The sequence below is a fragment of the Accipiter gentilis genome, chromosome 28 (assembly GCF_929443795.1).
Source record: "Accipiter gentilis chromosome 28, bAccGen1.1, whole genome shotgun sequence".
In the NCBI taxonomy this organism is placed as follows: Eukaryota; Metazoa; Chordata; class Aves; order Accipitriformes; family Accipitridae; genus Astur; species Astur gentilis.
In genome coordinates this window covers 14640242-14666021 of record NC_064907.1, presented here as the reverse complement: position 1 = coordinate 14666021, position 25780 = coordinate 14640242, and the positions used below count along the sequence as shown (strand labels likewise).

Below are 25780 nucleotides of genomic sequence, written 5' to 3'. Positions count from 1 at the left end.
TGTCACGTCTTGTTATATCCCCTACTGTTTTATTTTTAAATATTTTGAAGAGTAGGAGGTAGTTCTTGTCTTCTCTTCCATGTTTTGTTATTTTTCCGTCAAGAATCAGAATAGTTTCAGAGTAATATTCTTTTAGAAGACTCCTTGGCAGCTGAAAAGCTGGTGGCTTTGAAACTACTGATTGCTCACACTGTTAGGGCCAATCAGTAAATGATTGACTTAGTTCCTAATGGAGAGCTTTGTCTTAACTTTCAATAGCAATTTTTAATGATATCCTGGTCTTGATTTAGCTGTTACACAAAGAGAGAACAGTACTTTTCACCCTCTTCACCTGTGAAGAAAACTACTCTTCATTCTCTTTGGTCCTCTTTCCTTTCTTTGCCTTGCCTTGCCTTTACTTTTCTTGCCTTGCCTTGCCTTTACTTTACTTCCTTGCCTTGCCTGTCCTAATTTGGTAAAGGAAAATTACAGTTTTCTTTCAGTTCTTTCACCCTCTTCCAAGAAGATAAAACTTTCCAGACCTCCCCACAGTGCTTGTATATTATGATACATTCTTAATTTGCAGGCTGCTGGATCATGCTTATTATAGTACTGTCCTATCTTCAATAATCCTTTTCACAAGCATTTTAATTTACCTTCATTTTAATTTTACATATTAGTTCAAAACCTTTAGAAAGATCAAGCACTGACATTTCCAGTTTTTTCCTCCCACTACAGGGGAAGATCCTCCCATCCTAAACCATTAAAAAATAGAGTTCTGTTTTACATCCAATTGATGTTCTTTATGCTCAGGATGTTCCAAGATTTTATTAGACCCCCACTGTGAGAAAAAAAGAAAAAAAAAAAAAAAAAAAGAAAAAAGAGAAAAAAAAGAAAATATCTGTTTTATGCAAGGTTGATAATTTCTATTTTACTGCATGTGTTAAAATTTGATGCCAAAAGATAGTAATCTTTCCTGACCATTTTTAATTATATCAGATTACTTTCTGCAGCGAGTAAATGACACAACAGTCCTGCTTGAAGTTCTCCTTTAGTTTTAGACATGCACTCCCCCACCTATCCACAGCTTTCCACAGTTTACCAGATGTCAGATTGCATAATCATAAAAGCATCAATAAGCTTCATAAATCCTAAGAGGGATGTCAGGCCAACAGTCTATATTTTAATGACAGATGCAAAAAAAAATCACATAAATCATGTTAATGCACAGAAACATGTTGGACTGGATCATATCTAAAGACATAATCTTTCTGGGAAATAGATAAATGATTCAGTCAAGACAGTCTGGATCTGGCTATGGCTATACTATGATTGCTGGGTGGTATGTAGAAGATAGGTCTTCCAAATTTTGCTGGCAATTAGAAGTCCAGCAGGGTTGACAGTAAGAGCTGCCAGGCCTTCCATCATCATCCCAATGACCTGATAGTTAGGAGAAAACATCCATGTTGCATGCAGAGATGCCTTCCCTTCTCTTCCCTGCCCCCGCCCCTCCCAGGCAACAACCGTAAAAGCAATGAACATAGACAGTAACCTTTGCATATCTTTATCAATACAGTAAAGGCAAAATTTTTCTTGATCCTGATGCACTTTCTTGGGCAGGAGGCCCAGGCCAACTGTAAGCATATAGAATTTGGCATCTAAATTTGCAAACTGGCATGTAAACAATTGTCCTTTTTTCCCTGAAATATTCAGAATCCAATACTACTCTTGAGGTTAAGCCAGTACAAAAATACATTACAAAGTGAAAGAAATACCTGCAATGTCAGAGAGCTCTGAGACTCATATTTTCAAAACTTCAGTAAATTGGTGGTTATGCTCTTGAACAAGAAACCCTGTTTGGAATATAGATGGTGAAGAAAGTTATTCCATCGTTCCAAGGGTAGCCACCAAACTCTCTCCTACATTTTGCAAGGTTAAGAACTCCTTATGTCTTCATCTGTGAGCTGATAAAAATTCTTAAAAATGCTAATTTTAAGTTTCACTCTTAATTTTAATCTAAGTCATCCAGTGAGCTGTTCTGGCAAGATTATTCTGGTTTTATATGACAGACTGTTCTGAGGAAATTTTCTCTTTCTTCCATGAAGATAAGTAAAATGACCAACTGTCCACCTTTCCAATAACTGAGAAAGAAGTGTTTTATAAAAAAAGCCAAAAACAATTACGGCAAAATATTCCCCTGTTAATATCTTCTGTGAACTGTGGCGTTCTACTGCTTGATCTGGCCACATTCTGCACAAAAACTCTTGACTGCTACAGACCATGGAAGAACCGGTAGCCATGTAACATGAATCAGCCCTGGTGGCTGGAGTCAAAGTTTTACCTCGGTTTCCTGACATTTACATTTCTGTCAGTCTGAATTCATTTTAAGATCTTCCCTGGTAGATCAGGTTCTGGGCAGTCATGGTGGTTTAAATTTGGAGGGATTTTTAATAGGATGATTTACCTCATATGACTTCCAACTGTCTTATTTGTCAAATGGTGTATCTCTGAACAGCATTCCTGAAAAGATTGACAGCTGTGCTACAGTTCATGCATTGTTTAATTATTTTCCAATAGATCCTTGGCATTTTCATTAATTCTTGAAAAAATTGCCATGCGATGCAGGAACTTTTTGAGGCTTCATGAAAAATGTTAGCATTTTCGATTTCCAAGCAAGAGAAATTCAACTCCTACAGGGTCTTCTGTGGGAGGAGTGGAGTTCACCCCAAAACCTGTGTGTTGGCCACACATCTGCAATACAGCTATTTCATCAGTCCAAGCCTTTACTGCAGTGTCTGCTTTTATGGACTACCAAGGTCCCAGGTTAATGCTGTCATCCATGGATCCTTTCCCCTAGCCTGTCCTTAATGCAACACACTGGTTTTTCTGTTTGGGACGCGTGTAGTCTCCTTTCCTTTCCATGAAAAGCCACACCAAGGGTCATAACTGGCACAAGGGAACTTGTTCTAGCCAAATTACATCGCTAAAGTACGTAAAAGCACTTTGAGATCTTTTCATCTGCAAGATGCTGTATGTACCCCAAGTATTGTATTATTACTGGCTTGCTTTCTGCTTCACTCCACCCTGTCCATCATGCTCTGTCTTCTCTCATAGCAGACTGTTCCAGATAAATGCTAGACACTATGTTTTCCCTGCACTCTGCACTGCCTAGAAATAACATTAACTATTGTTGCCATAATGCACTAGATTTCAATGTTACTGGACAAGAAGCAGTGGTTGAAGAGACAGACCACTGTTTTTCATTAAGCTATTTTTAATACCTGTTTTAGTTTAAGAACGGCAGGCCAAGTATCTGCATGCAACCACAAATAAAACTATGTTTAAATAAGATTAAGGCTGTAAGTTAAATTTCAGATCTTAAATACTCTTGGTGCATTACAAAACACAAGGGAAAAAAGAGGGCAAAGCTTAATATACCAAACTGATTGAAAACACAGCCTTCTACGGAAAAAAATTACTTCTTAGGGAACTTTTTTGGAAAAGGTATGCATTTTCAGCTAAAAATTGTATTTTCAAGATGAAAATTCAAACAACAACAACAAAACTTCACAAAGCTGAATAGTTTTGGCTCAAAACTCAAAATATTGATTGGCCAATGTAGTGCCTTGTGGGAGCTGTAATTCTGAAACTTCATTAGTCCCTTCTTTTTCAGGGGCCAGGGTCCTTAGGCTGACTATACATGCAGGATATAACGATCTCCCCTTTTTAAAAACTCAGAGATACCTGAGAACACTTGTAGGCATCTTGGATTTTGTGGTTCTCTGGGCAGTTCAACACAAAGAAACAACTTGTTGTGGTTTTTTGTTTTTGTTTTGTTCTCATAAAAAAATCACATTTTTTTATGAAAAACCAACACTTTGAATGAAAAACATCTTTTCATTTAAAGATCTGGTTTTCCACCAAAGACAATCACAATGAAATTTTTCAGCCAACCCTATTACAGTCATAACAAGCTATGAAAAAAATTATATTATCACCATTTAAACAGTTTGCTACCTTATTTCATTGTTTTCCAGTGAGATCTTAATGTTATTTAAACTTACCACTTTTATTGTCCTTCAGTGGGTAAAGAAAACTCATCATAATGAAAGGACTTTTATTATCCTCTATTTGGATGATTGCTTAGATGCAGTTTTTGTTAGACTAGAATGCGTTATAAATACGTAAATTCCTCAAATGTAGGTGACCTATAATGCCCTTGAATTGTTTTCCAGTGCATCCAGTTAGATCAGGGCAACAGACTGGTTGGTGTTTGATCTGGAAGCAGAGGAGTATAAAGTCAAATTAACACCTCTCGTGCCCCAAAAAGCTGAGACAGTTTTGGCAAGAAAGTAGAAGATAGTTCAGCATTGCATGAGCTGTTCAGGTTCAAACTGTAGGAAGTGTTGAGTGTCTCCCTCAGTCATGAGGTCAAGTTTTCTGGTCTGTGTTGAGGCAAATTCCCATTGACGTAAGAGCTGACAAGGGTTGATCCCCTCTGCTTATGTTTACTTCTCATGTAGCAAATTCACCCACAGACACTGTTACAACAGAGGTAGGGAGGTGATTAGTTGCAGAGGTTCATGACCATCACACTCTGTCATGGTGTAGTTCACCCTTCTTTTACAACAGCACTGTGCCTAGTTATTCTGCCTGGCAAGAAGGTAGGGACCCTTTCTGTTGGTTTACTTACCTAATTGGACTGGGGAGCAGAAGTGTAAGTAACTTCTGATGTTGGATGGTTCCTCTCTGACTTTCCCAAAACTCCCACCATATAGCTAAAGCCATAATCTCAATAGCCATTGCTGCCTGAAGGTAGTGAGAGAATCATTATTCTCATTGCTCTCCTGTTTGGCTGAATAAAGGCTACATCCTGCCTAGCTTAAGGGACTTATAATTTTGGGGTTCTTGCAGCTTCTAATCAGGTTTAAAAAGCAATTTGAGATGATTTTTAGTTTCTTTGAGTTGATACAGGAGAGAAGCAGCAAAGCCAAAAATACCAGCATAAATGTCAGTGGTTTGAAAGGTCACTTCTCCCCCTTTCTCTGCCAACATCCCAAGTATGAAACAGTGACTTCTAATGTAGTCACACATCCTGTAGTTCACCCCTTTATCTAAACAGTCCAGTATAATAATAGCAAATGACTGTAGGAGTAGGTGGTTTAGTTTCAGCAGGCATGAAGCCTCATTTTACTCAGAGAAGTGTAAACAGGAGTGACTCTACTGTCATCAAAAGGGTACTGCCCTTGGAAGCCTTATGAGGAGAGAGGAGAATCAGGCCTGGAGGGTTTTGGGTTTTTTAGTTTTCTTTTACTTTTTTTTCTAAATGGGGACATTAGCGGTACAGGACTGATGATGGTGTTATTGCCTCTCTTGGAAACACAGTGCACACTCATTTCTTTAAGTAGTTAGTATGTGGTATATCAGTCTGCTGGATCAGTGATAATAGGACAGTCCACCCCAATCCTGCTGCTAGTGCATAGCTGGAATTCCTCTTGACTTTAATGGATGTGCTGTCAGCACAAGGGCTCAGCTACTCCAGTTGTATTGCCAGCTGAAAGAGTGAACAAAGTATTTTCTCTTTATTACTTTTCTGTACAGCCTCATTCTCTCCAGATGAGGTGATGTGTTCTGCACATTGAAGCATATGTGTATTCAGAAGCATTGAGTATTTATTAATATCTTCATGCATGTCTGAAAATATAATGTCACATAACAAACCATAGTGCTAGCCTCAAGGATGTCATGGTGCAGTTACCTTTTCAATACAATGTCAAAATGAGCCCGTGTGACTTTTACACGGAGCATCCCCGTCCACAGCAAGGCTAGAGGAAAAAAGCCTTGCCTTGGATCTTTTTGTTCCCTGTATAATTAAGTAAGAAAGTTTGTGGGTTAGAATGCTATCTTTAAGCTTAATTCACCTTTTTTCATACCTGCTTTTATTGGAGCCTTATGCAATTTTATTACAGTCTCTGTTATCTCTGGCATAATTAATCATCTTCAGTCTTGGTTACGCACACAGAATTCCCTGTTCTGTTTCCAGTCCTTTCTCTGCAGTCTGCTTTCTCTTCTGTCAATAGCTGATCTTCACTGCCTATTTCTCGATTTTTACCTAGGTATCATTCTTCAGTCTCAAATGCTGCTGTTTTAAGATTTTCTTGTAACACTGTTTTCTCTTCTCTCTATTCTTCCACATTCTCTTTTTGACTATTGCAGCCAAAGGCATAAACTGGAAGCCTTTCTGAGGAGAATAATCAAGGAATAAAGACTGTAGATCATGCTATGAATTTGCAGGCTGTATTCTGAAAGTGCAGTGACTCCAAAACCAAGCTGAGAGTTCTTAGGAGCAGCTAGTTGAACAGTGCAATGGATAGGAAAGAGAGTTTGATTCCTTTACTGAGTAAGCATGGAAAGGTGTCATTACCTATCTATGTAGGATTTCAGAGACCATTTCAGGGATACTGTGTCCAGTTGTGGTATCTGTACTGCAGGGTACTGTGGTACTAACCAGATGTTTGATCCTAAAGGTAGTTGAGTATATTTTTGGCATTAATCCACTGTTCTTCTAAGGAAGAATGTTTCCATAGTCAAGGCTGTAAGTTTTTTGTGGAAGTTCATTTGTATTTTTCAAATAAAACCCAATGCGAGTGTTGTAACATCAACACTGTTAGTCTGAATGACCAGTGCTCAGAGTCTTGGCCTATATTCTGTGCCAATTTTACTTCCTCAGGATGTCACTGGGGAGACTTAAGCAGCCTACGAAGTATTGTATGTGAAAGCATCTGACGTCAGCTAGTGCAGGGAGACAGCGTGGTTTCGTTGCTTACATTGGGGGCAGCCAGCCAGGAACTCCAGGGCTTGAACCCTGGCTCTGCTGCTGGGAGGGCTGCTGCAGTCTGACCAGATCAATGCGAGCAGAAGCAAAACTTTCAGCAGAGAGGTGGTAGAGATAGTGTCTAGTACAGGTCTATTGAATACAATAAGGAGCTTTACTGACTAACATGCTACAGGAGGTGGACGTGAAGAGAAAAATGTTGAAATAGTTTCATTTCTCCAAATGAAAGGGCACTACCTAAACCCTTTCTCTCAGTTTCAATTTTGCATCTAGACTTCCTGCCTTTTGTTTTGTTTGTTGGTTTCTTTGTTTCAGTCATGTAAATCATGATATTGGATTTTCACTCTTTTTCCTTGCAGCTGATTGACAACTTCAAAGATTCCTCCCCTTCTTTCTGCAAACTGTAGCTGCCGTTGCGTGATTGCAATAAATATATATGTAGAACATGAGCAAAAAGAGGATGCCCATGACTTTGGTGCATGGGAAAGCCTGTGTCTTCACCTCCACGTTAGCTTTATCTAAATGAGCCTACATGTACGAGGCAAAATGTCTAGTGTTCAGCGGTACTTGCTATGGGACTGTACTGCAATTATTCACAAGCATGACCCAAGGCAAGCAGGTTTGTAAATACTCAGGCTTTTCCACTCTTCTTTAGTCTGTGTTTGTTCCTCCTGATTGATGAAAACAAGTCCCACTAAAGGCCCTTGTGGACTTCATTAATTATGCTAGTGGTTGATTGGTTTGGCCCAGAATGCTTTATAACAATAGACAGATTTAATCAGCAACAGCTCTGGTTGCAACAGCTTCACAACCTCCTGGGAGCATCATGCACTGAGCTTCCTTTTGTGTTATTTTCAAGCCATCAAAGAACCTTTAATCTTCCCAAATTAAAAAAACAAAAAAAACCCAGAACAACAAACAAAGCATACAATGTATAATATGTGGAAAGAATAACAGAACTGTCTTCACATAAGCGATAATAGAAATGTTTCCTTATTAGGTGACTGAATGCCGACATTGCTGTTCCCTGTGATGCTCATTATCTGGAAAAGTTAAATATTTAGAATCTGTTTTATTTGAACAGTTCTGCCAAAAACAGTCCTTTAGATTTTCTCTGTTGGTCGCAGAGAGCTTCAAAATAAATGAGGCCTGAGGTAGGTGTGCATGTGTTTGTGGGCAGACAGGATGGGAGCAGGTCTGAAAGGGTTGAAAATATTTGTGGGAAGCAGGCTAAGCAAACACTTTGAAAACTAACACTTTCTGAAACCTGTTCTTTACTCTCACACACAACAGATTGTGGGGAAGTATTTATGCAAGGCTTATTCCATTGATACAGGCCATTTGTGTGGTATGTTAAACACTTAAAACTAATAATCTTCTGAGCACTTAAAGTAACCATGGGTTGTAAAGGATTAAAGATCATTAGTCACACTTTAAAACTCTAATTTTACTGGTTCAAAAAGTCTTTGACTTTGCTACTATGCGTTGTCTATGAAGCCTTTAAAATTGTTCTGGATAAGCTAGGGACCAACTTCTCTGTTGGTGATCCCTACTGTGTACAGTGGAATGGTTCTAGTTTACAGGGACAGAAATTGTGGCCTGGGATTTTCAGCATGATAGGGGGTCTTTCATTCTTCAAAAGCATAAGGATATTTCCCTATCACACCATACTTAGCATTATCTACACTTCAGAGAACTAATTCTTTTTGAAAACAGAGATGAAAGTGGGGTGAAGTTAGCATTTTTATTTTTAATTCAGATTGCCCTTGTTTTTCTCCAAAGGTTGAAGGTAAAGCCAAGCCAAAGATTTGGCTTTGCTCTTGAAACCAAAGCACAAGCTGAGCTGTTTAACCATGGCCATATGAGAAAAGAAAAAAAAAAAAAAAAAGCTACATAAAACTATATTAAAAACTTGTTGGAGCTGAAAGAAATAGTATTAGACTTTTCTTATTGGCTTTTACTCTTCTTTGGCTCATCCTCTTTACTGCACACAAAACTTGGCTGAAATCAGTAAACGGTCTTCTATCTGAATCCTGTACCTCTCCTGTTACGAATACTGACTTCCTATGTGCTATATAAATAGTGTGGTTTGGATGTGATGCGCTGGGGGGGGAAAGACCTATACAGAATTTAATCTAAGATGAGCCTTTGGATTTGTGCAGGGTTAAAGCAGTGCAGTTACCTTTTGACCAGGCTTCATGTTATTTGTCGAATCTCATACTGAGGACTAGAGTTAATGCGTTCCGGGAGCAGTGTGACTCACCAGATGATAGCACTTCACAGAATTTGCTTCTTGCTCTGTTAAAAGACTTTTCATTGCACAACTCAGTTCTTGTAATTAGAGACATGAGCAATATTATGCACGCTCTTTTTCCACCTGCTTCTGCCTTCCCTTTGACAAGATGAAGAAGAGCAAGTCAGTATAAAAGTGACCAGGTATTGATTCATCTGTCATTAATTAGTTTAGGATTTTCTAAATCAAGTAGGTTTGAAGGGTACAGATCTGAGAGCCCTGGAGCTGGAATTGTTCTGCTTAGGCACAGAAGAGGCAGTGGGAATGATGGTAGCATAAACTTTCTCATTATGGCTGTCAAAGTAACACTCCCTGAAACACTGAGAAAGAAAGGGGAATTACTGTTCCAGCAGCCTGTTTAATCTCTGTATTTCTGCTCAGTGTCAGAGGGCCAAATCCTTACCATTCTGAAATGCCCATCCAGTCTTCTGTGAACTAGATAAAGGTGCATATTATATTGACCATTTTGTAAGATACTCTGAGACATGTAAAGGAGTACTACCTAAATGCAAAATAATACTCTCTAATTTTTTTAATATATCTGCATATTTTTTAACTGTGCACCTCAGATCACATTCCCATAAAACAGCCAGAAGTCCTCCTGGCTCCTGCTGGATTCTGCGACAGTAGTCAAGGTTCTGTCTGTAAGGTGGTTGGAAATGAGTTGATACTTAGAAAACAAAGTGTAGGTGGAGCACAGCCACCTTGGGAAGGAGTTAAGCAATAAGGCTGGAAAACACTGTACCCTGCCAACAGCATTAGCAATGTGGACCAATGGCAGGAACATGGCACAAACTGCAGCCAGAGATGCCACTGTACACCTCTGAAATTAAAATTACTCAGGTGCCTAAGTTCAAGGATCCAAAGTCAAACACAGGCACTGATATAAGTACCTCAGTTTCCTAAATGGTGAACAGAAACAACTCCTGTTTCACTGAGGGGAGGGAAGCACTGGGTTGATACACATTCCAGTAAGCTGGCTGGTGTATTTAAGTGCCAAAGTATGAACTTAGGCACCCCATTTTGCACATTTTGTTTTGTAATTTTTAGTAGAGCTATTCAAACAAATACTTACCCTCAGCTCACCTGGCAAAGACTTTCATTTTCACAGCTCTGTGGAAAAAGTGAACCAGCTTTATTTTCACTTCAAATATTTCTTTAAAAATGAGAGATTTTTCCACTGGCAGAAAACTAACATTTGCTGGTCAATATACTCATAAAGCAAGAATGGTAGTTTTGCGCAATTTTGTTTAATGAATGAGCCTTTAGATTGCTATAGCAAACTGGCCAGCTAGCCACTGTGTTTGGGAAAAGTCAGTGATTTTCATTTGCTGTAATTTTGGGTGGTGGCTTTTTTGTTTGGTTGGTTTTCCAATTTGAACGCTATGGTGCTGCTCTGCTTTGGCAGGGTGAGGCAGCCATAACCAGCAATAATAGGAACCGATGTTCCTCTTATGTAGGAAAACCAGTTTTCATCCCATTTGGCAAATAACTGCTTTCAGATGTATCCTTGCAGGATGGGGCAGTCTTTTGCGCAGTACCCTCTCTCATTTTAGGGGAGCCAAGTTAACAAAGTCAAGCAAGAGCACCTGGAGATGATAATCCATCCTCTCTCCAGCTTTGTAATTGAGTGAATGTCCTCAACTCATTGAGCAGAAGGGGATGAGGGACCTCATCTCCTCAGAAGACCGGAAGATTTTTCACTCTCCTTGTGAAGCCTGATGCCATGTGATTGACCAGCTGGCTTAAGAGGATTTTTGATTTGTGTTAAGGTTGCATTCAAAGATCCATTGTAGAGGGTAAGGTTTAAACAGCCCTTGGATCAAGTCTGACTATGCAATCCACTTTGCAAAGGCTCGCTAACACTTTCACATGCTGCTGTTAAAGATTTAACAAAAATGTGCTGCTCTTGGTTCACTGCTCTCTCATATGTCATAAATGGTATAATAAATGTTTGGCTCAAGATGTTCAGGATATACATTTTGGATCTAATGCAACATGCATCTTTGAAATAACTCAGATTTATAATCTAATGTATACTAACTTCATGTTTCTCCGACCTTTATCTACAGCAGGAGTAAATGCTAATACTTAAACATTTAAAGCCAGATTCTGTCACACTTGTAAATGAAGACTGGCTTCTCTGTGAGTTTTCATCAAGTCAATGTACAGATTTCACACTACTCTTATTCAATCTAAATAAGAACGGCAAAATATGGAATTACATTTTGTTGAAAAACAGGTAGCTAGTTTGACCCCTTATAATCTGTACAATGGCAGTGTGAAAACTCGGTGAAGGAGAAAAAGGATTATGAATGACTGAGTAATTTAGTTATAATTCTGTGAGAGAAGAAAATTGAATACTTACATAATATTTCTCATCTCTTTAACCAAGAATTTGGGTTAAAAATTAAACAAGCAAACAAGCAAACAAAGAAACAAACAAACAAAATGCTAAAATAGCAGGCTTTTGTGGCAAAACAGTTCTTTTTCTTTTACAGTGTTGTGGTTACAGTCTTTCTCACAGTACTCCTAGTATTTCAAATTCTAAGAAAAATAAAGAATTGCAGAGCTATGTGCAAAACCTTCCCTAAACTAGAAGCTCTTTCAAAAATTGCAGAAGACAAGTGGGTTTGGATTTTGGTTAAAGAGCAAGTAATCCTATTTTCATCTGAGATCTTTGTTTTATGGGCCCCTAAACTTTCAACTATTGGTAGAACCACAATTTGTGTATTGCAGAAATCTTGATTTGACATAGTGCTACTTGGCTACTCAAACCCAGGGTACAAGTTAAGAAAATCCTGGTATGTACAGGTAGATTAGATTGGCTGTGATCATGTTCTTTTCAGGTAAAGCTAAATGGGAGCTGGTGGTCTCTGTGTTTTGGATCTTTGTTTCGATGGGCTCAGTGCATTTCCAGATGATCCTCCTTGTGTATTGCAGTGTCTTTGTATATGAAACCACATAGATAAATGAAAGCATCTGTCTGTGATTTATCCTGCTTTGTTCAATGGAGTAAAGTAAATAAATTAGTCTTTAGGGCTGTGTTGAAGCCATGAGCTTTGTGTTTAGCCACAATCATCTACCCAAGCTCCAAAAGTGCAAAATAGTGATCAGCTGTACACTGAGAGCACTCTGCAAATGCACACATGGGACCTGAAATATTTGGTTCCCACAAGTTTTCACAAACAAGAAAAAATATGGGTAGGAATGTTGCCAGCTTTCTCTAGGCCTTGAGAACCCTCATGCTGATGTGTATCTGAACCTAATGTAAATCAAAACATGTGGCTCCAGATGAGTATTAATACTGTAATTTAGTCTTAGGTTTTGGTTGCCATCTAGATGTCGGGACTAAGGTTGAGTATTTATTAATGTTACCTATTCCTTACAATCAGTACTTGGTCCATGAGCAAATATTAGGCTTAACTGGAAACATACGTGCATGTGAATGTATTCAGCTGAGCCCTGATACATTGTCCATTGAATTTAGTGGGTATTTTTCTATGGATTTCTACTGGAGGAAGGTTGGGCCACATAAATACTCTTTCTTTGATTTAGGCTAGTGAATAGTCTTTATAAGAAGCTAGTACCATGAGCAAATTAATTCCTGCATTTTTTTTCAGCACTGAGTTGCACTTGATTTCTGTTAGTTGAGTTTATGTGAAACCATCAAGAGAGGGCAGGTAGACAAATTCTTGTAAGAACAAGTCTTGTTAATAAAGATTGGTGTGAGATGCCCATACCCTAGCCATGAGGGATGAGGAAATAACTTTGTGTGCATAAAGGGTATGAAGTTGGCATCTTAAGCCACATTGTACCACTTCATCTACCTCTTCAGAGAAGGAATCTGTCATGCTAGAGAAGGTCTAAACAAAAGCTGGAAACCGTGAAAGAATATGAAGCCACGGAGTTTCACCTCTCCTTCACTAGAATGCAATAATTTAGAGAATTTTTGTCATTTGTATTAGCTGTGTTTATAGCGGGAACAGACATGATGGATTCTGGGTGATGAAATTGGTCAGTGGTAGGTAAAGAACCTGCTAGTTTTCCTTGAAGATGCATGTTTGCTGGAGTTAGGAATAACAGGGCCACTGCTGTAATAGATCATTTTACCATCCAGTCAATGTAAATTCATCTGTAGGAGAGCATAGCTTGAATAGAAATTATCCCACCTACCACTGCCTTTCTAAAGCGAACATTTTGGTCATATGTGGAAATACAATTTGGTGTAGTGTAAGTGGAAATCCATTCAATGAAATTTGAAGACTCTGAAAACTAGTTGAAAATACAAAACCACATTGTAATCAGTTTCCTTGGGGCCTATTAACTTCACTGGTTCAAGGAGGGTTCATCCTAAGCAAATGGATCAGATTCTTATCCCCATGAGATGTGAATTTGTTGGAGGTTTGCATGGGTGTTAATAAGATGACTATTTATGCATTGCAATTATTATGGTTTTGAAATAAACTAGCACAAAACTTGTGTAAATCAGGATTTGAAGTGTTCTAAAGGGGTGCCTAAATTAGGCTTAATTAACTAGGACAGAGAGGTGATTTGCATAACATTTTGATTAGCAGAAAATGTCATACAATTTAAGTCTCTGTATACTGAAATTTGGACATGAATATATTCTGTCCATGTATCCTCTCAGCAACATGGGATAACTGCAATATTAACTGTCTCTAATCTTACACTGTGCTCCTCCAGAGCTCGTGTATCACTTTTCAGAGTATTTTTGTTCACAAGTTTCTTGTTATCTGCTTTCTATAGAGGACATTGAGTTTCAAGCCCTAATAAAAGATCCCTTTACCCTGGAAACCAGGCTGTCTAAATTGTCTTTTCATGGCCCATTATGGTAATAAGAAAAGGAGGGAGAAGGAACCAACAGAAGACAAAATTTCTTGGAATGGGTTCTGTTTGTCATATACACATTGTGGGGTTAAGGAAATTGGAAGGAAATGTTTGTATAGTGGCAGGAAATGTTAAAGTAGAATACAGACGCCTTTGTAATTTTCTGCAGATTTGGCAACTTGTTTCTGCAGAACACAGTGAAATTTAGACATAACTACAGTGACTTACATTTAAACAACAAAAAATTCAGAATTATTTGTAATCATGGAATTCCACATGTTGGGAGAAGCTGTGATAAGACATAGCACAACAACTGCTAGAATTTCAGAAACAAGAGGCTAAAACATCTCTTGTTACAAGACTAACAAGATGGTTATCATAACTTACATAATATTGTGCTCGGTGTTTTAAATGTGCTACAGACAAATGCACAGTTACATAGTTTGTTCAGGAAGCCTCTTCCAGAAAAGCCACCTCTTTTCTCCTCTAGGACATCCCCTAGTAGACATTAATTAACAGTTTATGTAACCCATCAGAGATAAATAAACAGAGTCTTGCATAAATAAGGATTTACAGTGTTATACCCTACTACTATTGAGGTATTTTTCTGTTCATGTAAGTTAACTTGATTCACTGAAATCCAGACTGTTTTCTTAGGGATAATTGGCAACAAGAATTGACTGAAGATTTTATACAAAACATGAAACTTATCCACAGAGTTTGTCATTAGCTGGAGTATCTTTCTCACTGAGACAAGATGCAGCATTTCAGCTGGTTGTTTGCAATGGACTATGAAGGCATCTTGATTGAGAACAGGAAAAGTACATTTAGTAACTAACATTCAAAGTAAAAAGGGAAGAAATGGAATAGCCATATGACATGGGAAGAGCAACAGACATTACATTTAAAGCAGGTTTTTAAACTCATTCTTAGTGGTTTTACTTCATCATTAAAAAATTGATTTTTCAGAGTAAGTAGATGGTCATTGAGTGGTACAAAGGCTCTTGGTGTAAAACTGGGTAAAAAGGTGTATTTCCTTACATGATTAAAATTTGTGTCTTGAATCACTAATGGTTATGAACCTGGAATAAAATATAACTTTGGGTAGAAAATGCAGGAAGGTTTATCACCCTGAAATTAAGGTTCCAAACTGAACTACAGTGTGGCTGGCTAACATGGTAGACTATGTGGAAAGGATTTTTTCAGCTATTTCTAACTATTTTATTGAACTAAAATGCTTGGAAAAGCATCCCTTTTTTTCCCAGCAAGACAAAACTGAAGGAACTAAGTGAAATAACAACAGTATAAGCATATTGACTGAAAAGAAGAAGCTGGAGTGTCAGTGCTTTTCTCTTGCCAGAAGGAATGTTATTGTAGTAACACATTCCATAGAAAGTTTGACGCATTTTAATGATTAAGGTATTTATCCTACTTTTATTGTGGCATAGATCTTTTTCCGTACTGTTCGCTTTATGAACTTCTGGTATCCATCTGTTATGGTTCCAGATCATAGTTGTTGTCAGATTGTTTGGACAAACTGTCAAGCATTTTCTAAGTTAATGACATTTATCACTGCTTCTCCTGGCAAATGAATGTTTGTTGACCATGACTCTTCTGACATTACAAAGGCAATTATTTGCAGCAGTATGGTAGCTCTGTGATAAGAGCTTTTAGTTATTACAGGGCTACAATTGCATCAGTCCAGTACTTCTGTTGTAAATAATTAAAAGAAAAGTTTGAACGGGAATGAACGGTTCCCTCGGAGAGGAAATTAGAGGACTCATATTCTGGTTCTGGGAAAAGCAGGCAGGATTATAGGTAAGCACTTTAGAGCAATTTTCCTTCCTTTAGGTAGCACAGTGCTCTAGTGGGCAAAACAAGCAGGGAAGTAGTAATGGTGGCACAAATGGTCATGTCAAAAGCATACAAAAGTATTGGACTCTGCAGAAATGACTTGTCTTGGGCAGTCACTAAGCAGATTGCCTGATAGCTGACCTGAAGCTCATTAGCCATTGTGTAACAGAGGAAAATAATGAACTATACTGCACTTTTGGTGAATAAAATGAATGAACTGGCTTCAGCAGTTTTGTGATAAGGCTCAGTCATTTGACACGTATAGAACTGACAGACATTGTGTCCACCACACTAATTTATATTTTTTCCAATTTGTTGAAAATAATCTACATTTTGTCTGACAACTAATTTAGGACTAATGGTAAATTCCTCTTCTTGTTATAATTTCCCATCCATAGGGAAAGAGTAAGAAATTAAAGATTCCAGGAAGGAGAAAGTCCTTCCTGAAAATACCATAGTTTCTTTTTTGTATGTTTTTTGTTTTGTTTTGTTTTGGTTTTTTTTTCTTGAATGCCTGTGCTGATGCTGCGCCTCGAAGGCAGACTTCATCACTAGAGTCCTCCCAGTTACAGGACTTCTACCTTGGTGTTTGGTGTGAATCCTGTTTTTTTGTCTATTTTTCGTAGACTTCTGCCATTAAGAACTCTCCTTTTCATCTTTAAACCTTCCTTTGATTATTGTCACTGGCTGTCCCGTTTGGTCCCAGTCTCACCTGCAATGTTAAGTTTCACTAGTCTTCTGACTGTCCCTCCTAAAGCGCTAAGCCACATTTGCAACCCTCCTTTGACATCTCTCCCATAGTACTGCTTTTCTGTACCTCTGAGACGTAAAACCAGATGTAAGGCAGAAAAAGAACCAGGACAAACCTGACCTAGTGCAAAAGAGACAAATTTCTAGCTTGGGCAGCAGCTTGTAGGAGACCTTGCCTCAGCAAGTCTATCAGGAGAGTAAAGACCATTTATCTAGGTCTGTAACACCAGCTCCTGAGCCATCATAATGCAGGTGACTGTGCTGGTCCCCGACTCCAGTGGTTTTGAGTCAGCAGGGCAGTCCTTTGCTGGTTGTTTCAATCAGTGGAAACTAGAGCTTCCCAGAAATTCGGTGGTGTAGCTTATGCTCACAGCTGAAACAGTCCATATCTGCTTCTGCACTGGGAATTCTCCATCACACCCTCTCCGTGCTGTTACAGTTTGTCTATCTGGATGACTCGACTATATAGTCTCTGTACACCAATGTATTTTCTAAACAAAGCTGAGAGCATGAAAATGTATCGCTCCTCTAGGTTTGCGAGAGATAATAATACCTGCACATCTGCCAGATTGTGTTGCTAGTTACAAGAATGTAAAATGAGAGAAGGTCACAGTAGCTAATGGAATGGTCCCAAGGTTTATCAGTATGAAAGAGAAAAGAATTTAGTGGAGTTTAAAGAGGAGTAATGATTTCCTCCCTCTCTGCAGCTGCTGCAGCTGCTTCACCCCGTTTGCTCCTTTTTTTGCTTGATTATATACAAAACATAAAAAGTGAACAACTAAGCTAAGTGATGTGTTTTCCAGGGTTGCCGTACCTTGTAACTTGATAATCATCATAATCCAGATTCACTGAGGGAAAGATTTATTTTGGCTGCTCTAAGAGGGTGTTGGTGATGGATTTCTAATTTGTGAAGCCATAGGTATTTCTGTGAAGGTTTTAACATGCAAATAATTAGCTCTTTCCCTTTTTTAAAGGAGCCTTTCTGTCTTGACTACACTGATTCTCTAAGTACAGTTTATTATCTAAACACTGGTGCTTTGAGAGCTATTCAACGTCTGATTATGCTAGTGGGTAGACCAAGACAAAAACATGCAAAATCAATCAATTTATCTAGCTGTCCTGCTCAAATACCATATGAAACAAAAGAGGCAAAAAAACCCCAAACCAACAACCAAAGAACTGAAAAAACACTCCATCTGTGCCTTGTAATCAAGTTAGCAAGTGATATGCTTGTTTTTTAAACCTTTTGCATGGACTGGAACAAAACACACTGTTTTGGAAACCAGGCCATTGTATAGACGGAATTGTGTGCCATTTAAAGTATGAAGGTGTTTAACTTTCTGCCACCTTTTCCTCTGCAACAGAAGTCTTACTGATTTTGGTCATCTGCATTTGCAAGAAGCTGGCAAGGAGCAGTAGTATTCCGGACATAACTAGCCACTTTCTGTCAGTTTTTGCCAACAATTTGCAAAGTGTTTTCTGAACCCTGTGGGTTCAGAGCAAATGAGATTAGACTGAAGCTGAAACTCATTACACAAACTAGAAAATCCAGTCAGGATTCAACTTGTTCTGCTGTGGGTTGAACTGTGAAAAATCAAGAAGTAAATCCTGCTAGAGATTCAGAAAATAAGTCTGTCACCAGTCTTTAACTGACTTGAAAGAAGAGCAAATATTACCCATAGATTTTTTTTTTTTTTTGGTAACATTAAAATGACTTTTCTTTAACTGAAGAGAATCTTTTATTGATTTATTCTAGAAACTTGAAATTTTCCTATCAGTAATTTCTGTGTTTGTAGAGTGCTTAACATTCCTGTTTTCAAGTTTTAATTTTTGTTCACTGGATTATTTTGGGAATTACACAGAACCTGTTTTATTTACCATCTAAATTTCACATGATAAGAGACTAACTTTAAAGTTTCTGGAGAAACAATGGCTTGAACAAATTGTCTCATTTATTACCTCTGAAGTGCCACATATACCAGTTTAGTAGTGATCAAAAATCCTCAGCAGAGGTAGTTTTCTACTGATTGGTGTGGACTGACTGGCATTCTCAGGCCCTGGGGGTTCTGCTCTTTGCTCCCTGGTTCATAGTTTCACGTAAAGGCTAGGAATGTGTGGACATGTAAGCTTTTCTCGCATCCAGAAGAGATCTAGGACGTATTTTTAATGCAGAGGTAAGAATATATTACTTTTTCTTGTGGGTCTCTGGTCTCCAGAGCAAATGGTACATCACCAATACCAAAATCACCAGAAAAGAAGGTGGAAGAATTTTCACTGTACCAAGAGGTTGTTCCAAAGCTGGAAAGGAAGAGCAGAATATAAACATCTAAATGAATATCTAGATGAATAACTCATATAGGAAATCCTAAGAAGTTGGATTTTTACTGTTCCCTCTGAAAAGAATTGGTAGTTTAGGGGCTGTGGAGTCAGTAAGGATTTTTTAAGGTGGCAGAGAAAGTATTTGGTTATCCATAGATTATATCTAGTATAGGAAAAGGGGGGAGGGTGTCAAGATATAATTAGGACCACATTATGAAGTAGCTGCATGAAAAGGAAACTAAATTTCCTAGCAGTATACAGCATGAACTAATATAGCTGGTATTTGAGCTCTAGCAAACCTCTTCAAATACAATCCTTATATGCCATCAAAGAAAGATGTAAAAACTGTTTGATAAATCTAGTAGACCCTTTCTATATAGCTTCTTGAGTATTTTTTCTTTCTTTTCCTTCCAAAAGCATCATCATGTGATCAAGAACTTCAGTCAGCCCTGGAGGAAGCTAAACAGCCCCAGAAAGACAATGTGTTCATTCCAGAGTGTGCCCAGGGTGGCCTCTACAAACCAGTGCAGTGCCATCCTTCCACAGGCTACTGCTGGTGTGTTCTGGTGGATACGGGACGTCCCATCCCTGGTACATCAACCAGGTAAGGGAATACATGTTCAGTGCTCAAAAGTTGTATAGAGAAGATGCCTTAGTATGCATGTACTAGCATGTAGGTTTCTGTTGCTCGTGGAATTACATCATAGATCCAGAGAATCATAGAATGGTTTGGGTTGGAAGGGACCTTAAAGATGACCTAGTTCCAACCTCCCTGCCATGGGCAGGGACACCTTCCACTAGACCAGGTTGCTCAAAGCCCCATCCAACCTGGCCTCGAACACTTCCAAGGATGGGGCAGCCACAGCCTCTCTGGGCAACCTATTCCAGTGTCTCACCACCTTCACAGGGAAGAACTTTTTTCTTACATCTAATCTAAATCTACCCTCTTTCAGTTTAAAACCATTACCCCTTGTCCTGTCACTACAGGCCCTTGTAAAAAGTCCCCCTCTGGCTTTTTTGTAGGCCTCCTTTAGGTACTGCAAGGCTGCTCTAAGGTCTGCCTGGAGCCTTCTCTTCTCCAGGCTGAACAACCCCAACTCTCTCAGCCTGTATTCATAGGAGAGGTGCTCCAGCCCTCGATCATCTTCATGGCCCTTCTCTGGACTTGCTCCAACAGGTCCATGTCTTTCCTGTGCTGAGGACCCCAGAGCTGGATGCAGTACTGCAGGTGGGGTCTCACCAGAGTGGAGTAGAGGGGGAGAATCCCCTCCCTCAACCTGCTGGCCACACTGCTTTTGATGCAGCCCAGGATATGGTTGGCTTTCTGGGCTGCAAACACACGTTGCCAGGTCACGTTGATCTTCTCATCAACCAACACCCCCAAGCCCTTCTCCTCAGGGCTGCTCTCAATCCATTCTCTGCCCAGCCTGTATTTGTGCTTGGGATTGCCCCAACATGTGTGCAGGACCTTGCACTTGGTCTTGTTGAACTTCATGAGGTTCGCACTGGCCCATCTCTTAAGCCTGTCGAGGTCCCTCTGGATGACATCCCTTCCCTCCAGCGCATCAGCCGCACCACACAGCTTGGTGTCATTGGAAAACTTGCTGAGGATGCACTCAATTCCACTGTCCATGTTGCTGACAAAGTTGTTAAACAGCGCCGGTCCTAATACCGACGCCTGAGGAATGCGACTTGTTGCTGCTCTCCACTTGGACGGTGAGCCATTGATCACACATTGATGTTTCAGTGTGACCATCCAGCCAATTCCTTATCCATCAACTGGTCCATCCACCAAATCCATGTCTTTTCAATTTTGAGACATGGTTGTTGTGTGGGACAGTGTCAAATGCTTTGCACAAATCCAGGTAGATGACATCACTTGCTTTTCCCTTATCCATCAATGCTGTAACCCTGTCATAGAAGGCCACCAAATTTGTCAGGCAAGATTTGCCCTTAGTGAAGCCATATTGGCTGCCACCAATCACCTCCATATTTTTCATGTGCCCTAGCACAGTTTCCAGAAGGATCTGCTCCATGATCTTGCTGGGAAACAGAGTTCTCACAGAGGTGAGATTGACTGTCATATAGGTTTTTTCCACTATGAAGTGAAATATTTCTAAGAGACATCAAAAGTTAAGGCCAGATGGTCACAGACTCCTTCACTGCAATGTCACAGGCAGTTTGCTTCCCTAGTCCTCTTTTTTACATCCATTTTGTGCTGGGAAGCCAAGGCTTGGAGCAGGTAATGAATAAGCCCAGAGGAAACCTCACACTCCTTAGCCTGAATATAGAAGAACCAAGTAAGATGGTCTATACAGAAACCACATCCAACCTCAGAAATGTTCAGTTATTTTTCCAGCAACCTCCTCAACTATTTCATGTGACTGGCTTTGATGGAACAACTGCTTGGGAACCCATAGAGAGGAAATATCATTTTAGTGTGTTATTAATAGAAGCTTGGAGTTCAGTCATCTCATCTGAGCCTGATATATGGTAAAATGTTGTGAGCCACATAGAGCAGATGTAGGCAAGGCAAGTATCAGATTCCAAAGGATGTTATTTAGGCTGGTTATTGAGGTTTGGCCCTTGTAAGTATGCTACAGAAGAGCATATAAAGCTGACGGGCAGTATGGATATCTTGATGCAAACAAATCTTCTGAAGCTTAAGCAAAAAGATTTTTTTATCATTTGCATAAGGTTTATGAAAAAGCATTATAAGCTACTTGCTGTAAAGTATTATATTCTTGGGGAGTGTTTTTCACATATTCTTCAAGTGCTAATTTACTTATAGCTGTTTACACTGTAGTCTAGACTGTGCCAATTACAGTAACAGCTGAAGTGAGCATGACTTAAAGTTACTGTTGATCTGCTGTTTCTGGCAAGTTGAGATCCATAAACTGTCAAAACCAAAATAATCCAATTTGGTTCTGAAACTGTAGGATCAGTACATATATTGTGTGAGGACCTAGAGATGTCCTCTAGAGATTTCAGAGGCTTTCTTTTCCGCTCTTCTTCTGTTACTGTTGCTTGTTTTTAGTGCTAATCCTTCTTTGAATTATAGTTTAAATAATTTTATGGAGTCTTAGTTCCTATTCTCTAATTTGAGTCCAAATCATCTTCTTGTGCTCATCAAGCAGTGGGGCTTCTGCTGATGTTTTTGTAGTTCTTCTTTATGAGTATCATTATAGAATCATAGAATAGTTGAGACTGGCAGAGACCTCTGGAGATTCTCTAGTCTAACCCCTCTACTCAGAGCAAGGTCAGATAGAGTAGATTGCTCAGGACCATGTCCAGTTGGGCTTTGAATATCTCCAAGGATGGATAGTCCGCAGCCTCTCTGGGCAGCCTGTTCTAGTGTTTGCTCACCATCACAGTTAAAAAAATAAAAGTTTTTTCTTACATTTAAATGAAATTTCCTCTATTTCATTTTATGCCCATTGCCTCTTTTCCTGTCACTGGACATCACTGACAAGAGTCTGACTTAGTTTTTGTTATTTCCCCACCTTTGGATTTTTATAGACACCAGTAAGATCTCCCCTGAGCCTTTTCTTCCACAGGCTGAACAGTCCCACTTCTCTCACACTTTCCTTATTATGTCAAATGCTCCAGTCCCTTAATCATATTCATGGCCCTTTGCTAGGCCCACTCCAGTATGTCCATGTCCATCTTGTTTGGGGAGCCCAGAGCTGGACCCAGCACTCCAGATATGTCTTGCCAGCATGAATGGGAAGTGAAGGATCACCTCCCTCAACCTGCTGGCAATACTATTCCTAATGCAGCTCTGGAGGCTGTTGGTCTTCTTTGCTTCAAGGGCACATTGTTGCCTCATACTCAGTGTCCATCAGAAATCCCAGGCCCTTGCTGCAAAGTTGCTTTCCAGCTGGTTGGCCCCTATCCTGTGCTGGTTAATCTTCCCCAGGTGCAAGAATTTTGCATTTTCCTTTTTTTGAACTTCATGAGATTCCTTCCAGCCCATTTCTCTAGCTTGTTGTGGTCCCTGTGAATGGCAGCACAAGCCCCTGGTGTATCAGCCACTCCTCCCAATTTTGTATCATATGCAAACTTGCTAAAGTTGTTCTCTGTCCCAGCATCCTGGTCATTAATGAAGAGGTTAAACAATATTGGCTCTGGTATTGAACTCTGGGGCACTCCACTGGTGACTGGCTTCCAGCTGAAATTTCTGCTGCTGATCCTAACTCTGGGATTGGCAGTTCAGGCAGTTTTCAACACATCTCACCGTTAGTTTATCTAGCACATACTTTATCAGTTTGTCTATGAGAATGTAATCAGAGACAGTGTCAAAAGCCCTGCTAAAATTAAGATAAACAACATCTGCTCTTCTCTCTCCATCTGAAGAGGCTGCAGGGTTGGCCAAGCATGATTTCCTCCTCATAAATCCATGCTGACTACTCTCAGTCACCTTCTTGTCCTTAATATGTTTTGAAATAGCTTCTAGGAGGATTTGCTTTCATCACCTTCCCAGGAATTGAGGTAAGGCTGACTGGCTTGTTGTTCAGCTGCTCCTTGCCCTTCTTCAAGACAGAAGTGACATTTGCTTTCTTCCAGTCCCTAGGAACCATCCCCAGTCACTACAACCTTCCAAATATAGTTGAGAGTGGCCTCACAATGACATCAGCCAGCTCCCTCAGCACTTGTCGGTGCATTCCATCAGGTCCCATGGATTTCTCTATGTCCAGTTTGTTCAAACAATACCTGACTTGATCCTTCTCCACCGAGGGTAAGTCTTCCTTGCTCTAGACTTTACTACTGGTCTCAGGGACCTGGGGTTCCTGAAGACTGTTCTTACAAGGAAAGACCAAGGAAAAGGTGGCATTGAGTACTTCTGCCTTCTCTCTGTTCTTTGTCACAAGGTCCCCTGTCCCACCCAGCAGCAGGCCAACATTTTCCCTAGTCTTCTTTTTGCTGCTGATAGGTGCATAAGAAGGTCTTCTTGTTGCCCTTCATGGCCTCTACGAGATTTAGCTCCAGGGGCCTTTGGCTTTCCTAACCCCATCCCTGCACACTTGGACAGTGTTTGTATATTCCTCCTGTATCACCTGACCCTGTTTCCACCCTTTGTATGCTTCCTTTTTAAGTCTGAATTTTGCTAGGTACTCCTTGTTCATCCTGCACATCGAGATTTATGAAAATAGAGGTGGTGATCCTTGAAAGTCAACCAACTCACTTTTCTATTCATATGTGTAGTGTGCATGCAATGGGTGTGATTTTGGCTTCTACTGTCATAGAGACTGGAATTCTAATTCTTCCCAACCCCTTGATGCATCATCTATGGATCTAGAATCAGTCTTGGTCTTCTTTTTTTCCTGTTTGGTCTGCTGGCCTCTTGTGCTTGACAACCACAGTCACTCAGCCGTGGGAGAAGAGGTGGCAGGGAGGTCTTTCACTGTGCTGTATTTCTCCAGCGTTGGAATTCTGCCAGACTGAATTCAATCATTTCATACGTATGGTTCAGGCACAAATCTTCCTTTTGTTCGCTGAGTGCTCTGTCTGTTGACTGATACTCAGAAGACCAATTGCTGTGGCTTTGGCCATTTATAATTTGTTCAGCTTTGCTGGACTCAAGGGCAGTTCTCAGTGAAGCTCTGAGGAAGTAATATTTAGTAATATCCCTGGAGAGGACATTTCTGAGCACAGATGGGTAAGTAGAGTACACAATTTTAGGAGTTTCATACTAAATAAAGAATGACTGGTGTATTTAGGAATCTACAGTCCTGGTAAACAAGCAGGTGGGATTACTGCCTGGAGTTTAAGAGGAATGTCTAGACCTCATTTCTGAGAAAGATTTAGCTGGGCTGGAATCCCATGAATTATTTCTTGGGTTTTTTTTTTCCTTTTCTCTATATTGATGAAATTAATTTTTTTTTCCCTGGCAGAGGGGAGTAAAGGGGGATCAGAATATGATGATGAATATGCAGTTGTCTTTTTGTAATTCTTTCTTATAGAATGGGAAGAATGAACATGTGACTCTTCCCTAGTTTAAAGAACCAGAGGCTAATGCAAAATGGTGTGTGCTATCTTCCAGCTTTCCACTGCAAAATACAAACTGGAAGAGTATCTGTTAACACTCTACTGCAGGAACTGATAGCATTAGTACTCCTGGTAGCAAGAAGGATGCATAGCATCCTGGAATCTCTGTTCTGCAAATCTGTATCAAATCACTAGGGGACAACAGTGAAAGGATAGACAGATCTGGGAAGCTGTTGGCAGAACAGCTTAGTGTTTTGCATGTTGTTTGTTTAGAATACATTCATGAGGGTGAAATTTGTCATATCATCAGGCTCTGAATACCACAATAAATAGTAGTCACATTAAATTAGACCCCCAAAATGAAGGGAAGTTATTAATACTCATTCACCTTCTAATGTCCTGTCATCTGAAAAATAGATGATTTGTCATTGAAGGTATTCCATTAAAAAAAAAAAAAAAAAAAGAAAAAAAAAGAGTTAAACTAAAGATATGTGAATGAAGAACCACTCTAGGATATTTAAGACAGTAAAACTCCCAAGAAATATGTGAAGTTGTGGTATAAAGCTGGCTTTTATGAAAGCCTTGAGGAAACATCCATTTGACTAAAAGATGATAATGCATTTAAAGGGTACAAACAACCATTCCCCCCAAAGTCTGTCAGTATGGTCCTCAGCAGCGGGCTCCCAATGCCTCTTGGACATCACAGCGTGACCCTCAGCCTTTTTGCTCAGCAGGGCCATAAGTCTGTGTTCTCACAGGTGACTTTTTAACAGCTAAGATCATGGGTGAAGTAATCCCCAATCCACTTGCGCAAGACTCTCTAAACTTGAAAAAGAACATAAATCAGCTGCTTTGTGAGGCTGCCCACACTGTAGAATCCTTGTGAAAGCCTCCATCCTCTACTGCTTTGT

The 25780-nt window shown here is 39.6% G+C and overlaps 1 protein-coding gene across 4 annotated transcripts in view; it reads left to right on the top strand.

The window, feature by feature from the left end:
- The window catches only part of SMOC2 (SPARC related modular calcium binding 2), a 150157-nt gene that overhangs the window by 83505 nt on the left and 40872 nt on the right, over positions 1 to 25780 (top strand). For all 4 annotated transcript variants that reach the window (XM_049831056.1, XM_049831055.1, XM_049831058.1 and 1 more), the window contains exon 8: positions 19299 to 19485. In XM_049831056.1, coding sequence (XP_049687013.1) covers positions 19299 to 19485 — 187 coding nt within the window. The remainder of the gene's footprint in view (positions 1 to 19298; positions 19486 to 25780) is intronic.